The 14,427-nt window shown below is 43.0% G+C and overlaps 1 protein-coding gene across 3 annotated transcripts in view; it reads right to left on the reverse strand.

The window, feature by feature from the left end:
• Positions 1-14,427, reverse strand: part of MACO1 (macoilin 1) — a 71,280-nt gene that overhangs the window by 2,252 nt on the left and 54,601 nt on the right. For 2 of the 3 annotated variants that reach the window (XM_077997422.1, NM_001038650.1), the window contains 4 exon segments: positions 13,888-14,046; positions 12,468-12,650; positions 8,672-8,792; positions 6,375-6,549 (listed from right to left, as the gene is read on the reverse strand). In XM_077997422.1, coding sequence (XP_077853548.1) covers positions 6,375-6,549; positions 8,672-8,792; positions 12,468-12,650; positions 13,888-14,046 — 638 coding nt within the window. 3 annotated transcript variants of the gene reach the window in all.

The raw sequence follows: 14,427 nt of genomic DNA on the forward strand, positions 1-14,427 counted from the left end.
AGATTTGGCCCATGGGTCACAGTTTACTGATTCTTGGCTTAAAGCTAAGAAGGGATTCTGTTCATATAAGTGTGATTGATGTAAAGAAGTCAGTTTCCAGGAACCATGTTTTGAACATGGCAGTTACCTATGACAGCGTAAGAGGGCCAGTAATTGTGAACTCCGGCTCCGTCTCTTGAGCTGGAATTTTTTTGAGAGGATAGACTATCTCTGAGTGTCAGACCAAGGAATACAGAATAACCAAGGCCTCAGACTCAGTCACAGTGATACGCTTCTGCCACCAGCCTCTCTGACAGGAAACAGAGGAAGCTCTGTGGCTGCTGCACTGGGGGAGCACTGGTGGGACCCGCATTGCTTGCCCTTGCCTTAGCAACATCACCCCATTTAGCCTTCCAGCACACTTGCCCTCACTATGCTTCAGTTTCTTGATCCAGTCAGCTCCTGCCTACCTCAGGCCACTTCCTGTCCTGTGTGTCTCCTGCTTTCTTTGCGAAGCTAGCTAACACTTGAGGATTGTTTCTACTTCCTCAACAAAACTGTCCCTGAGCCTCCTATCTAAATTAGCTTCCTACAACTCCTAGATTCTTTTTTTTTTTTTTTTTTGAGATGGAGTTTTGCTTTTGTTGCCCAGGCTAAAGTGCAGTGGCGAGATCTCGGCTCACTGCAACCTCTGCCTCCCAGGTTCAAGCGATTCTCCTGCCTCAGCCTCCCGAGTAGCTGGGATTACAGGTATGCACCACCACACCCGGCTAATTTTGTATTTTTAGTAGAGATGGGATTTCTCCATGTTGGTCAGGCTGGTCTCAAACTCCCAACCTCAGGTGATCTGCCTACCTCGGCCTCCCAAAGTGCTGGGATTACAGGCGTGAGCTACCGCGCCCAGCCTAACTCCTAGATTCTTAACACACCCTAAACTCCCTTTCTGTCACTTACAATGACAAAGTTAACACATAGAGCTTCATATATGCCAGGCATGCTAAATGCTTATATACTAACTCATTTCTTTCTTACAACCCCATGATGGGGGAATTATTATTATCCATTTTATAGATGAGGAAACCGAGGCATAGAGAAGTTGAGTGACTTGCTCAAGGTATACAGCTAGCAACAGAGCCAGGATTCAATTCCATGCAGTCTGTTTCAAGTGTACACTCCTACCTACAGCATTCTTCAATCTCTGGCAACTATTCATTTGGTGATGATCTGTGTCCATCATCTCTCTGCTGGACCATGAGTTCCATGAGGGCAGATACTGTGTCTACCTTTCTTTTTTTTTTTCATTGCTAGCTCCCTATCGCCCAGGCCAGTAGAAAGCTGGAGTTCTACAAGTTGTGTATCTTGCTCAAAGTCATTTAGTTATCAAAAGGTAGGGCAGGATTTAAACCCAGGACCACTTTGTTCCAAAGCCCCACGTGACTTCCATCATGCTATGTAGCTTCCTGGTCTTCTAGGGACACCAGAAGAAAGACATGGTTAGTATATGTAAAAGCACTTAAAACACTTAGGAGTAGTCTTTCAGAAACTTAAATGCTGGCCAGGTGTGGTGGCTAATGCCTGTAATCCCAACACTTTGGGAGGCAGCAGTGGGTGGGCTGCTTGAGCCCAGGAGTTCAAGACCAGCTTGGGCAACATGACGAAACCCTGTCTCTACAAAAAATACAAAAATTAGCCAGGCTTGGTGGTTCACACCTGTAATCTCAGCTACTCAGAAGGCTAACGCAGGAGGATCACTTGAGCCCGGAAGGCAGAGGTTGTAGTGAGGCAAGATCGTGCCACTCTACTCCAGCTTGGGCGACAGAGACCCTGTCTCAAAAAGAAAAAAAAAAAGAAAACCACAAAAATACATAAAAAAGAAAAAGGTTGCATTTCAGTTGCATTTATTTTGAGATTGCTCATGGGTCCTATAGAAGACAATAATCCATTTGGAATATAAGAAAGCTTGGTGGTATATATTTTTAAAGGATGTAGTAGAGATGAAAGCCATTTTGGTTTTGTTTTGTTTATTATTATTATTATTTTTTTGAGATGGAGTCTTGCTCTGTTGCTAGGCTGGAATGCAGTGGCGTGATCACTGCTCACTGCAACCTCCACCTTCCAGGTTCAAGCAATTCTCCTGCCTCAGTCTCCTGAATAGCTGGGATTACAGGCGCGTGCCACCATGCCTGGCTAATTTTTATATTTTTACTAGAGACGGGGTTTCACCATGTTAGACAGGATGGTCTCGATCTCCTGACCTTGTGATCTGCCTGCCTTGGCCTCCCAAAGTGCTGGTATTACAGGTGTGAGCCACCGCGCCCGGCCTGAAAGTCATTTTGGAACCAGGATATAATCAAATGATACAGAAAGTAGGAAGGAGAAAAGCAACAAGAGGTTTGATTTAAATTACAAAGTTGGGTTCTTATTAGAATATCCTGAGCACATCCCTGGAGGGAGGGAGTGGGGAAGACAGCAGTGAAAGCAGCAGAAAGGAACTGCCCCCCTCACTTCCTTCAGGTCCCCTAAGCTTCAAGGAAGCATCAAATATCCTCCTTCTCTTTGAACAAAATAAGCCTCAGATGAAAAAAATACCTAAAAGCATCTGATATATGAGCCACTGTGTCTTTCCCTGTAGATTTAAGTTTGATTTCTTTAATCAGTAACCCAGAAACATACCCAGTGCTTTGGAAAAAGTTCTTTTTGCTTCTTTGTCACTTTATGAGGATTTCTGGGCTGACAGCAGAGCACACAGTCTGAGCTGGGAAGCCAAGCTCTGCTGGCTACTCTGAGGCCAGGTGCTGCTTCACTCCAGGGGGAATCTTTTCCAAGTTTGCAAAACCAAGTAAACAGGGTTGAAGCAGAGAGGGGTGGCCACTCCTCAGGGAGCTAAGCCGGGCAGGCAAAAAAAAGTGAGTGTAAAGTCAGAAGCTCAGCTTCAAAGCATGATTCCTGGGAGCCTTCTTAAATGCCTTTCCTTGAGTCCACAGATTAAAGCAGTGTGACTCTCAAACTCCTTCTCTTGCTCAATCACCAGTGCCATCCCAAGCCACTCCTGCGCTTCACTAACTTCTCACGACTTCTAAATCCAACCCCTTACTCCCAGGGGTTTGGGCCTCTGTCTTTGGTTTAGGCCCAAAGTTCCCACTGACTGACGAATATTTCCTACTTGGGTTTCTAGGGAGTACCTTCAAATCAAAATATCCAAAACCAAACTTATTCTTCCTTCACTCCTTAAATCTGTTCTGCTCTCCTTCCTTGGTTCCAACAACCCTGTCCTTCCAGAATTATCAGGCACCTCCACTCTCCACTCACCTGTCTGGCCTGTCTGCCCTCCCCATACTTATCATCTCTTAGAGGACAGTGGTAGCTTCCTCACAGTCTGTCTCCACTCAGTCTCAACCCTTCCATCGGTCTTTCACATTGCTATAGGAGGGAGATTTCCCACCTACCAGCCTGAACACATCCCCTCCTTCTTCCCTCAGGAAGATCTAGGGAATACTCTCTCTAGTATGGCTTTATTCATGGTCCCCTACCCTCCCACTCTTTCCTTCCCGGCCCCCAGCTTAAGGCTGCTGGACTGCTCACCTGAACATCCTGGCACCTTCTTTCCTTTGCTTATACTACTTCCTCAGGCAACATGTTCTTTCTTGGCATTCTCTGCTCTTGAAATTCATCCTCAAAGCCCACTCAAAGGCCCCTCCTTCACGAGGCCTTCCCTGATCTCTCTCCTCTGGCTGTTCTAGCCCCCTGCCTCTACCTCAGGCCTCTTACTTTTCTGCTGGGCTCACCCCAGTTCAGCAATTCTCAAAGTACAGTCAGGGTCCACAGGCTCAAAACTACCTTCATAATAGTACTGAGATGTTATTTCCCTTCTTCATGCTCATTCTGTCACAAGTGTAAGTGGAGTCTTCTAGAAATTAGGTGGACTGTGAAATCACAACAGAATGAATCTAGAAACAGAGATAAGAAACTATCTGGCTGGGCGCGGTGGCTCACGCCTGTAATCCCAGCACTTTGGGAGGCCGAGGCAGGCAGATCACAAGGTCAGGAGATCGAGACCACCCTGGCTAACATGGTGAAACCCTGTCTCTACTAAAAATACAAAAAATTAGCCAGGCTTGGTGGCGGGAGCCTGTAGTCCCAGCTACTTGGGAGGCTGAGGCAGAAGAATGGCGTGAACCCGGGAGCTGGAGATTGTAGTGAGCAGAAATCACGCCACTGCACTCCAGCCTGGTTGACAGAGCAAGACTGTGTCTCAAAAAAAAAAAAAAAAAAGAATGGAACTATCTTTTATGAAGTCAGACATTACAGAGATCTGCTAAATGTAAAATAATGCCACTTTTTTCAGGAATTTTTTTGTTTTGAAAAATAGAGTTTTAAATAAAAAAGTTGTATTAATATGTAATATGTTTGTATGTTATTTTAAAATGAATAATAAATTACTTTGGCTGAACAAAGTGGCTCATGCCTGTAATCCCAGCACTCTGGGAGGCTGAGATGGGAGGATCTCTTGAGCCCAGGAGTTCAAGATCAGCCTGGGCAACAAAGTGAGACCTCGTCTCTAGAAAAAAAATAGAAAAAAAAATTAGCTGGGCATGGTGGCATGCCTATAGTCACAGCTACCAGGGAGAGGGTGAGATGGGAGGGTCACTTGAGCCCAGAAGGTCAAGGCTACAGTAAGTTGCAATTGTGCCACTGCACTCCAGCCTGGGTGACAGAGCAAGACCCCGTCTTGAAAATAAATAAATAAACGTTTTAAGTTTTAATTTCTAGTAGGTAAATATTGATAGATAGAATCCACTTGAAATAAACCTCTTTGGGGTAATAATTTTAAGAGTGTAGAGGGGTCCCTAAGACAAAAGTTCACACACCATGTTGTCTTCATCTTTGCCTCCCCCAGAGCTTCTAGGACAATGCTTTGCACACAGTGACTACTCTGTCAGCCCCGTTGAAATATTCTTTATTTTAGAGACAGGGTTTCGCTATGTTCCCCAGGCTAGTCTCAAATTCCTGGGCTCAAGTGATCCTCCTGCCCCAGCCTCCTGAGCAGCTGGGACTATGGGCAGGCACCGACACAGACCACCATGCCTTGCTTGAAATATTCTTTTCTTTCCACTAAGTCAACCATTTGAAAATTCTTTTCAGTACTCTATTTTATGCAGTACTCTATTTAGTACTCTATAGAGTACTCTATTTTTTCAGTACTATACTCAATTTAGTACTCTGATTGGATAGCTAATCAAGTTCTTGGACAAAAATCCAAATTTACTTTCCTTAGGTCATGCCATGCCTCTGTTCAGAAGCCTTCCAGTGCTCCCCTGTGGCACTCACGGTAAAACCCTAAGTTCTTTCCATGGGCCTCAAGTCCCACACAATCTGGCTGCTGCTACTCCTGCCTGCTCTGACAACTCTCCCCATCATCACACAGGCTACAACCCCCATCCTCTGCCAGCACAGTACCCACGCTCCCCCGCCGGGCTTTTCACTTGCTGCGCCCTCCCGGGAAGTGCTTTCCTCCAGCTTTTTACACGGCTCACTCCTGCTCTCTTCCTTTGGGTCTCTGCTCAAATACCACCTACTCAAGGGATTTTCCATGATTGCCATGTTAAAAAGGGAGACCCCTGCCACATACATTCTGCCTCGTCACGGCTTTATTTCCATCATTGCACCTACTGCCAACTGACATACTCCCTGCTGGCTTGTTCATCACCTGTCATCGCCAGGGCTGTATTCTCAAGGAATCTTATGGTGCTTGGCACAAAGTAGGTCTCAGTAAATATCGGCAAAGTGGATGACCATGGCCTACTCTCCAGACTCTCCCCTGCGGCTCCCTCATTCGTAACCTCTGCTCCAGTCAAACAGGCTAGCTGCAGCTTGGAACACATCAAGCCCCACCAGCTCCCAGTCCTTGCCTAAGCTGTTTCTTCCATTTAGACCCCTCTACCTCTCACCATCCACCATACTGCTGCTTCACTGGGCTAACTCCTCATCATTCAGGCCCCAGCTCAGACATCAGCTCCCCTGGGGAAGGGCCCTCTCCAACTCCCCAGACTAGTTTCGTCCCTGCCTCTTTCTGTGTTCCCACAGACTCCGTATATACTTCTACATAAGCACCTTTTGATGCCTCTGCAGTTCTCTACTTCAACAACACTAAGCTCCTTCAACACAGAAATCATACTATTCTCTGTATGCCCTGCACTTGACATGTTCTCATCTCAAAATATGTCTGCAAATGAATTAATGTGATAGTTCCTATATTTCAATGTTGGGCACTTACCAAGACCCTTGAAGAGAAAACTGAAATGCACTTTGGTTGAGAGCTCTCAGGAGAGGTCTGGCCTGTGCATCCCCGTGTGCTGTCAGTCACACCACCTCACCAGGGGCCCACGCTCTCCTACCTTGGGCAATCTCGAGCTGCCGCTTTGCATCGCCCAGTGCGGAGAACAGGTCCAGCTTGATTCTCGTCTCTGCGCTTAAGCTGTTCTCCAGGTGCTGTGTTTTGTCTTGCATGGCTGAGAGGGCTGACATTAACACCTCAGTATCCTTCTCATTTTCCTTATATTTCCGAAGCTCCTATCAATATCATCAAAACAGCAATGCTACAAGGTAGTTTTGGCATCGATGTCTATAAATTAGCCTGAAATCACAAATTAAATCCCACTATTCTTGGTCTGGCCACTAGAACACAAAATTCTGGTGTTTCATGGGTTTAGGCAAGTGCTAAATGTGTTCATATGGCAATATGCACATACAAAAACATTTAGAAGATAATCATTTGACTGTGTTGGGCATGTGTCTAGATAACAATGGAATCTGCTTTCAAATAAAACACTTTTCTTACAGGCCTAATTCAGAACCACGGAGAACTTTTTTCCTTGCTGGCCATGTGCAAATTATTATAATGCTGTAATCAAACTTGCCAAAACTTTTCTCTCAACCTGCACTAAAAATTGTAAAAATGTTAATTATTTTGACAGGGCATACTGCAGAATAAGCCCACTTGTTAACATAGATAATATATACAGATATTTGAATTTTTTCTTTTTAACAGAAAAATTCAAACTTATTACAGAAAATTTAGGAATACAGAAAAATTCAAAGTAGAAAATGAAAATTACTAATACCAACACTAAAAAATTTTATATTTCTTTTAATCTTTTATGCATGTGTATCTTTTAGCATAAGTGAAATATTACATGTACAGTTTTGTACAGTCTTTTAAAAACTAAATGATTTCAACTATTGTCTGAAAATAAAATTTTTATTGGCTATGCAATATTCCTGACTGTTTACATACCAAAATTTAAATGACTCTCCCATTGTTAAGACTGTTTTCAATTTTTTTACATTTTTATACCACTACAATGAATGTCTCTGTACATCACTCATTGGTGAGATTTTAAAATATTTATTTACCTTAGGCAGGGTTCCTAAAAAAGGTAAATACTTAAAAAGTGCAAGATCTTTTACAGAAAGTTACATTTCCACCAGCAATGTAAGAAGCCTATTTTGTTGCATCCTCACCATGACTGATATTCTCATTTAAAAATTATTTGCTAATTTCATAGGAGAAAAATGATATCTAATTTTAATCTGCATGTATTTTATTATTGGTGAGTTTATATTTTTATGATCTTATCAGTCACCTGTATTTCCTCTGAATTATTTGTTCACATCCTCAACCTATTTTTCTATATATTTGAGCTTTCCTTAGCAACTTTTATGAGCTACATATATGTTGAGAATATTAGTTCCTTATTTATAATATTTGTTGCAATATGTGTACCTTCCCCAATTGATTTTTTCATTTATTATTATGATTTTTGCTTTGTGATTTTTTTCCATTGCTTTTATGTTTAGAAAATCTTTCCCTTGTTTCAAGGTCAAGTATATTTCCACCTAGTTTTTAAAAAATCATTTATTCTTTGTTTTTTTCTGCCGTCAGCTCTTCATCTGGAATTTCTTTATATGTGGTATGAGATGAGCTTCTAATTTTTTTTCCTCCAGTCATTTAGCTATTCCAAAGCCTTTTACTGACTAATCCTTACCTTTCCCATCTGTCTCTGATGCCACCTTTGCTTTTTTTGGTATTTTTTTCAGTACTGTACTCCAGATCATCATTCTAGTCCACTGACTTGAGGGTAATTTTTCACTTGTCCCACCTGGCTCAAATTACTGTAACTTTACAATATGTGACATTAGTTTAAATGACAAATACTTGGCTAAAGTATACACAGCCCACAAAACAGCCTATATCCATAGCACTAGCACCTTTCCTCATCATTCACTGCTATGAACAGCAATCTGCGAGGCTCAGAGCCATGCAGGAGGGTCAATCCCCTGGCAACAGAAAGAGGGTTGGGGCTAAAAGGAGGTATGTAAGTTCCAAAGGACTCTAATCTGGCCTATAACCTGAAAAAGTTAAATGAATCTACAGCAAGTTAAATCCTGGTATAAAACATACCAAGGGATTGTCAACATTTCTGGCTTGTATTAGAATCTGGCTACATTAATATGACTTGAAATGAGTTGGACAAGATTAGAACTTCAAATCTTTTTGTCACATAGAGATTTTTCAGATGCAATGAGATTTGATCTGTATTAAAAGGCATTATCTCTACACTGCAACACAGAGCACAAGTTTAGCATAAAAGTGGAATTCAAGTACAAGGGAAGTCTTTTGTTCCCCCCTTACCTGGACTTTCAGTTCTAGTTCTCTGATTTGGTCTTCTTTCACCTTCATGTCCATTGTGAGCTTCTTGCCCTCTGCTTCTAGTTCTCTGATCCGATTCCGTAAGGTTTCGGTGCATTCTCCCCTTTTGAAAAAGAAGAGAAGGAAATAAAATGATTTAAAAGACTATAGGTTGGGGCTAGGCACGGTGGCTCAGGCCTGTAATCCCAGCACTTTGGGAGGCCGAGGCGGGTGGATCATTTGAGGTCAGGAGATCGAGATCAGCCTGACAAGCATGGTGAAACCCTGCCTCTACTAAAAGTACAAAAAAAATTGTCTGGGCATGGTGGTATATGCCTGTAGTCCCAGCTATTGGGGAGGCTGAGGCAGAAGAATTGCTTGAACCCAGGAGGTGGAGGTTGCAGCGAGCCCAGATCATGCCACTGCACTCCAGCCTGGGCGTCAGAGTGAGACTCCATCTCAAAAAAATAAATAAATAAAAATTTTTAGGCCAGGCGCGGTGGCTCAAGCCTGTAATCCCAGCACTTTGGGAGACCGAGGCGGGTGGATCACGAGGTCAGGAGATCAAGACTATCCTGGCTAACATGGTGAAACCCCGTCTCTACTAAAAATACAAAAAACTAGCCGGGCGTGGTAGCGGGCGCCCGTAGTCCCAGCTACTTGGGAGGCTGAGGCGGGAGAATGGCGTGAACCCGGGAGGCGGAGCTTGCAGTGAGCTGAGATCATGCCACTGCACTCCAGCCTGGGAGACACAGCGAGACTCCGTCTCAAAAAAAAAAAAAAATTTTTTTTAATAGATTATAGGTTGGTCGGGTACATTGGCTTATGCCTGTAATCACAGCAATTTGGGAGGCCAAGGCGGGTGGATCGCTTGGGGTCAGGAGTTCAAGACTAGCCTTGCCAACATGGCGAAACTCCGTCTCTACTAAAAATACAAAAATTAGCTGGGTGTATTGGCACGTGCCTGTGATCCCAGCTACTCAGGAGGCTGAGGCAGGAGAATCGCTTGTACCCGTGAGGCAGAGGCTGCAGTGAGCTGAGATGGTGTCACAGCACTTCAGCCTAGGTGACAAAGTGAGAAAAAAGAGACAAAAAAGAGAAAAAAAACCCCAAAAAACTATAGGTTTACTTATACTGTGGGATTTATATTTCTTTTACACTCCAGGGACTGTCAGGTTTTAGCTTTTGGCTCAGTCTGCTCACTTCTCTGTATCCTTTCATAATTTCAATAATACTCTAAAATAATTGGGCCGGGCATGGTCGCTCATGCCCGTAATCCCAGCACTCCTAAGGCCAAAGTGGGAAGATTGCTTGAGCCCAGAGTTTGTGATCAGCCTGGGCAACATAGAGAGACCCTGTCTCTACAAAAAATTTAAAAAATAGCTGGGCATAGTAGCACATGCCTGTAGTTCCAGCTACTCAGGAGGCTAAGGCAACAGCACAGCTTGAGACCAAGAGTTTGAGGTTAAAGTAAGCTATGATTGTACCACTGCACTCCAGTCTGGGTGACAGAATGATACCCTGTCTCAAAATACATACATATAAACAATAATTATTATTGAGTGTCTAGATGAGCCAGACACTAAGGTACTTTACCCATACTACCTTCTTCAATACTTACAACAACCTAGGGTATATTTATCCCATTTTCCAGATAAGAAAACTGAGGCTACATAGATAAAATACTAGTCCAAGGTTACCTAGTTTTCAGGTCATAGAACAGGGATAAGAACTGAGGTTTTTTGGCTTCCCAATCTAGCAAACTTCCCACCAGGCCATAAGACTTGAGACAATACACACAAAGCCAGATAGAACTGAACATGTACTATCTCCAGCAGGGGGCAGTGAACTAGAAAAAAAAATTCCCCCCACTTTTGAGGGGCTATGCATTGGGACTTTTGCCTTTCTTGTCATAAAGTTGCCACAAGCCTGAAGTAAATAGAAAAATAAGGGCACACCGTTAAGCTGCTTCTTGGGGCTATCATAAGGTTGAGCTAAAAGAGATGATAGCAATGGTCAATCCAAAGCTGGAACTATCTAGGTTCCAGAAACAGCCCAATGAAGAAAGTAGGTGTTCTCTGCCTACCAAAAAGGAAGGTCCAGTCAGAGATTTATGCCCTGAGATTTACTGAGTAAGTTATGGCAGGCCTGGCGTGGTCGCTCACACCTGTAATCCTAGCACTTTGAGAGGCCAAGGTAGGTGGATCATCTGAGGACAGGAGTTCGAGACCAGCCTGGCCAAGATGGTGAAACCCAATCTCTACTAAAAATACAAAAATTTGCTAGGCGCAGTGGCAGAAGCCTGTAATCCCAGCTACTTGGGAGGCTGAGGCAGGAGAACTGCTTGACCCCGGGTGGCAAATATTGCAGTGAGCTGAGATCGTGCCACTGCACTCCAGCCTGGATGACAGAGTGAGACTCCGTCTCAAAAAAAAGTAAAAAAAGAATAAATTATGACAAACAAGGACTGTCTGGGATAAGATAAATAAGCTTAACTGGAAGCAAAAGGAATTTGAGGTAGACATTGAAACCAACTTACTGATTCTCAGGCATGGGAGACACTAAGCAATATGGTTAAGGAACTGCTATGTCCTCCTGAGAGGAATTTCTCAGAAAGGGCAGGTGCTGGATGAATTGAGGAGAGAGGAGAGCAGTCATCACTAGATGACTGTTCAGAAACATCTCCTGCAAGTGTAAGTGCTTCAGAATGCGGATACATCTTCAAACAAACAACCCCACATTGTAGGCAGGCTAGTCAAGGGCCTTGTAAGTCCGTATAGATGCTGATGGGCCAAGCCAGCTCAGCCATCTGCTGAGGGGAGACAGGATCACACAGGAGAGAGTTCTAATTTGCTGTTATTTCCTAAAAGGTGAAATGATTCACCAATTATTCTGCAAATGCCAGAACCCACAAAGAAGGCTATCAACATGCCAAAAGTTAAATTATTTAACTTTAATTACAACAAAGCAAAATTCAAGGAAGAATTACAGTTGAATTATACCATGTAGATACAAATTAGGACAGAATTTAAAAGTGAAATAAGTAATAATTTACCCTCGCTCTATATCTGCAAACACCTAACTGACTCCCACATGCAGAGGGACTTCACTAGTCAAAAAAACAAAGGAAAAAGTGGTAAGTGAAGTAGAAGCAAAAAGGAAAAAAAAAAGCTCTTAACTATTTAATAGTTTTTGGAATACTTGCACACAGGGGTACTTTCCAGTGGTACAGGAGGTAGTCCCCAATTTTCATTATGCCACAAATGTAACTCCATCTAGTAGAGACTTATGTTTCACTTTTTTTTCCATTTCATTTGACAGTCTGCTGATATCCATTTGAGCAGCCAGTACACAGTGCTTGGGCAACCAAGATTTCATCTTTCTTCCATTTTAAGATAAAAACTTCAGAAACACATATACCTGAGAGTGGAGAGTAATGATAGCTCTCTAAAGGGAACGAACCTCCAGATGGAATCTCTCAATGCACTTAGTAATCATCAGCCTGACAAAAAGTGACTGGAAACCTCGTTACGAGCAGTACTTTGCCTCCCAGGTATGGGAAACGTGGTGATTCCCTCATCCCACTTTATAGATGAGGTCACTGAGGGATGAAGCTGTTATAAGATAGTGCAAGCTTGAGTAGATGGAGTTTAAACCAGCTAATAAAACAGTACTTAAAAGCAATCCATCTGTGCATGATTGCTGTACATCCAATCCTGCCCAAGGCATCAAATTCCCATGTCTTTGTTGGCAAAGGGAAGCCAACCTTGGACTAAACACTCAGGTGACATGGACGTACCTAGATGCAGCAGCAAATGCAACAGCCCGGGCAGCAGTGGCTTCTTCTAACTTCTTCCTTTTTTTCTCTTCCATTAACTGTTTTTCTACAAAACTTCGGGCTTCCTGCTCAGCTTTTAGTTTTTTCTCCAACTGGCTGATATTCTGCTTGTCTTTTTGCTTCATTTGCACAGCATTATGTAACCTATATGGAAATGATTGTCATATAAAGTCTTAAAATTACAAATGCCCACTATAAACCCTTGAGAAACATCTCTTTATCACCTTAAGGCCAATTAAACAAGAGGTTTAAACAGCAAGTCAAAAATGTCAACTACCAGAATGCCTGAGGAAAACACATTGTCATTATTCCTTAGTAATTCCTAAACACCAATAAACAAGCTGCCTTACAAAACAGAGATTCAGACCTAGCCTCTGCTCTATTCAAGTAACTGATCTACAGAAGATCATCCAGAAAACAGGGCAAAACAAATTTCAAACACAGGGGAAGATAATTGTATAACTAATTCTAATGTTCCAGAGCACCCCGAAAGAACTTCACTCCCACCAAAGAACCACTGATGGGACCAGCCCCAGTGAAACTGAGGTAAGGGGTGGAAAGGGGAAGGTTTTTATTTTTCTTGAATACAATTTTGCTGTAGCCTACTACAGCTTTTCCTTTCCAGCTCAGGATGTTTGCTCACAGTGTCCCCAAATCCTCTTTTAGAGTCACAGGATGCTTAATTTCAGATAGAAATTTCAGTCATATTTCCTGCTTACTACCACCCCCAGCTTTACCGATCAGCATGAGGTGAGTTTATCATTGGGATGTTCTCTACATATCAGTGTGGCCACAAGTGCTGGTCGGAGGCAATGGAGAGGTTATTTGCCACTACCACGGGCACACATTGCTGGGAGATTTAAAAAAAGAAAAAAGGACAGACCCACACTGAGTCAAGAAGTAATTCCAGAATGAACTAATCAAAAGCCTAAAAGAATTCACACAGAAGGCCTGGCTTTTTGCCTGCCTTTTCAAATAAAATCAAAGTTCAATGTTATCTTTTAGTTCTGGCAATAAAAGTAAATATAGTCAAATCCTCTAGAAACTTTCACTCAAAGGAGCAAAATTTTCAAACTGTGGCAGAACTACTTCTTGTCAATTTTACTATCCAAAAACTCAATAACTATTTTAGACTAAGAAGTTATTAAATGAGAGAAGACAAAAATAGTAATATTAATAAACTGTTTTGTGGCAATGAAATAAGTTTTTATAGATTTTATAAACGTTGAGTATCTGGTACTAAATAAAGTAGTTTAAACATTTTATTTAAAAACCTCTCAGCGGGTCTCTGTCACCATGAATCTTGTGCTCCAACCCCTGGAAACAAAAAAAGCAGTGAAGCTGCTGGGCTTATGGCCAAAGGCCTAAAAGGTGCACCTACTTGTTCTGCAGCAGCTCATTCTCCTGCCGAAGCTGGCCCATTTCTGAGCGGATCCCTCGCTCGGTGCTCGAAAGGGAGCTGATCTGACTGCGGAGCTCTTGTTCCACTTGTCTGCTGGCTTGCAGGTCAGCCTTTAACTTTTTAATGTCTTGTTCCAGCCTAGGAGAAGGAGAAATGCAGCATTTTCATCTAGGTGAGGGCACCCACAGAGCTGGGAGGGACCTGGTAGGGGTCCTGGACTGCTGGGTGAATGGCAGAAGGACCCCGCTGGCAGTTCCTGCCATCATGAGGACTCCTGTCTGCAGTTGGGTTAATTTTGTTGAGTGATTCCACCTGGGTCCCTACCTCTTCCCACTGGGGTGTAACTTTCAACTTCCCCCAAATGTGTATGAATATTGACAGGTGAGTATGGTGCTTGTAAACATCCATCTGAGCTGCTGATAAAGGAGAAGCGGACGGCAGAGAGGATGGCTGAAGACTAAAGGCTCCCTTCCTACTGGTGGCTTTTCATGCCCTCAGCGAGGGAAATATGTCCAAACA

The sequence above is a fragment of the Macaca mulatta genome, chromosome 1 (assembly GCF_049350105.2).
Source record: "Macaca mulatta isolate MMU2019108-1 chromosome 1, T2T-MMU8v2.0, whole genome shotgun sequence".
In the NCBI taxonomy this organism is placed as follows: Eukaryota; Metazoa; Chordata; class Mammalia; order Primates; family Cercopithecidae; genus Macaca; species Macaca mulatta.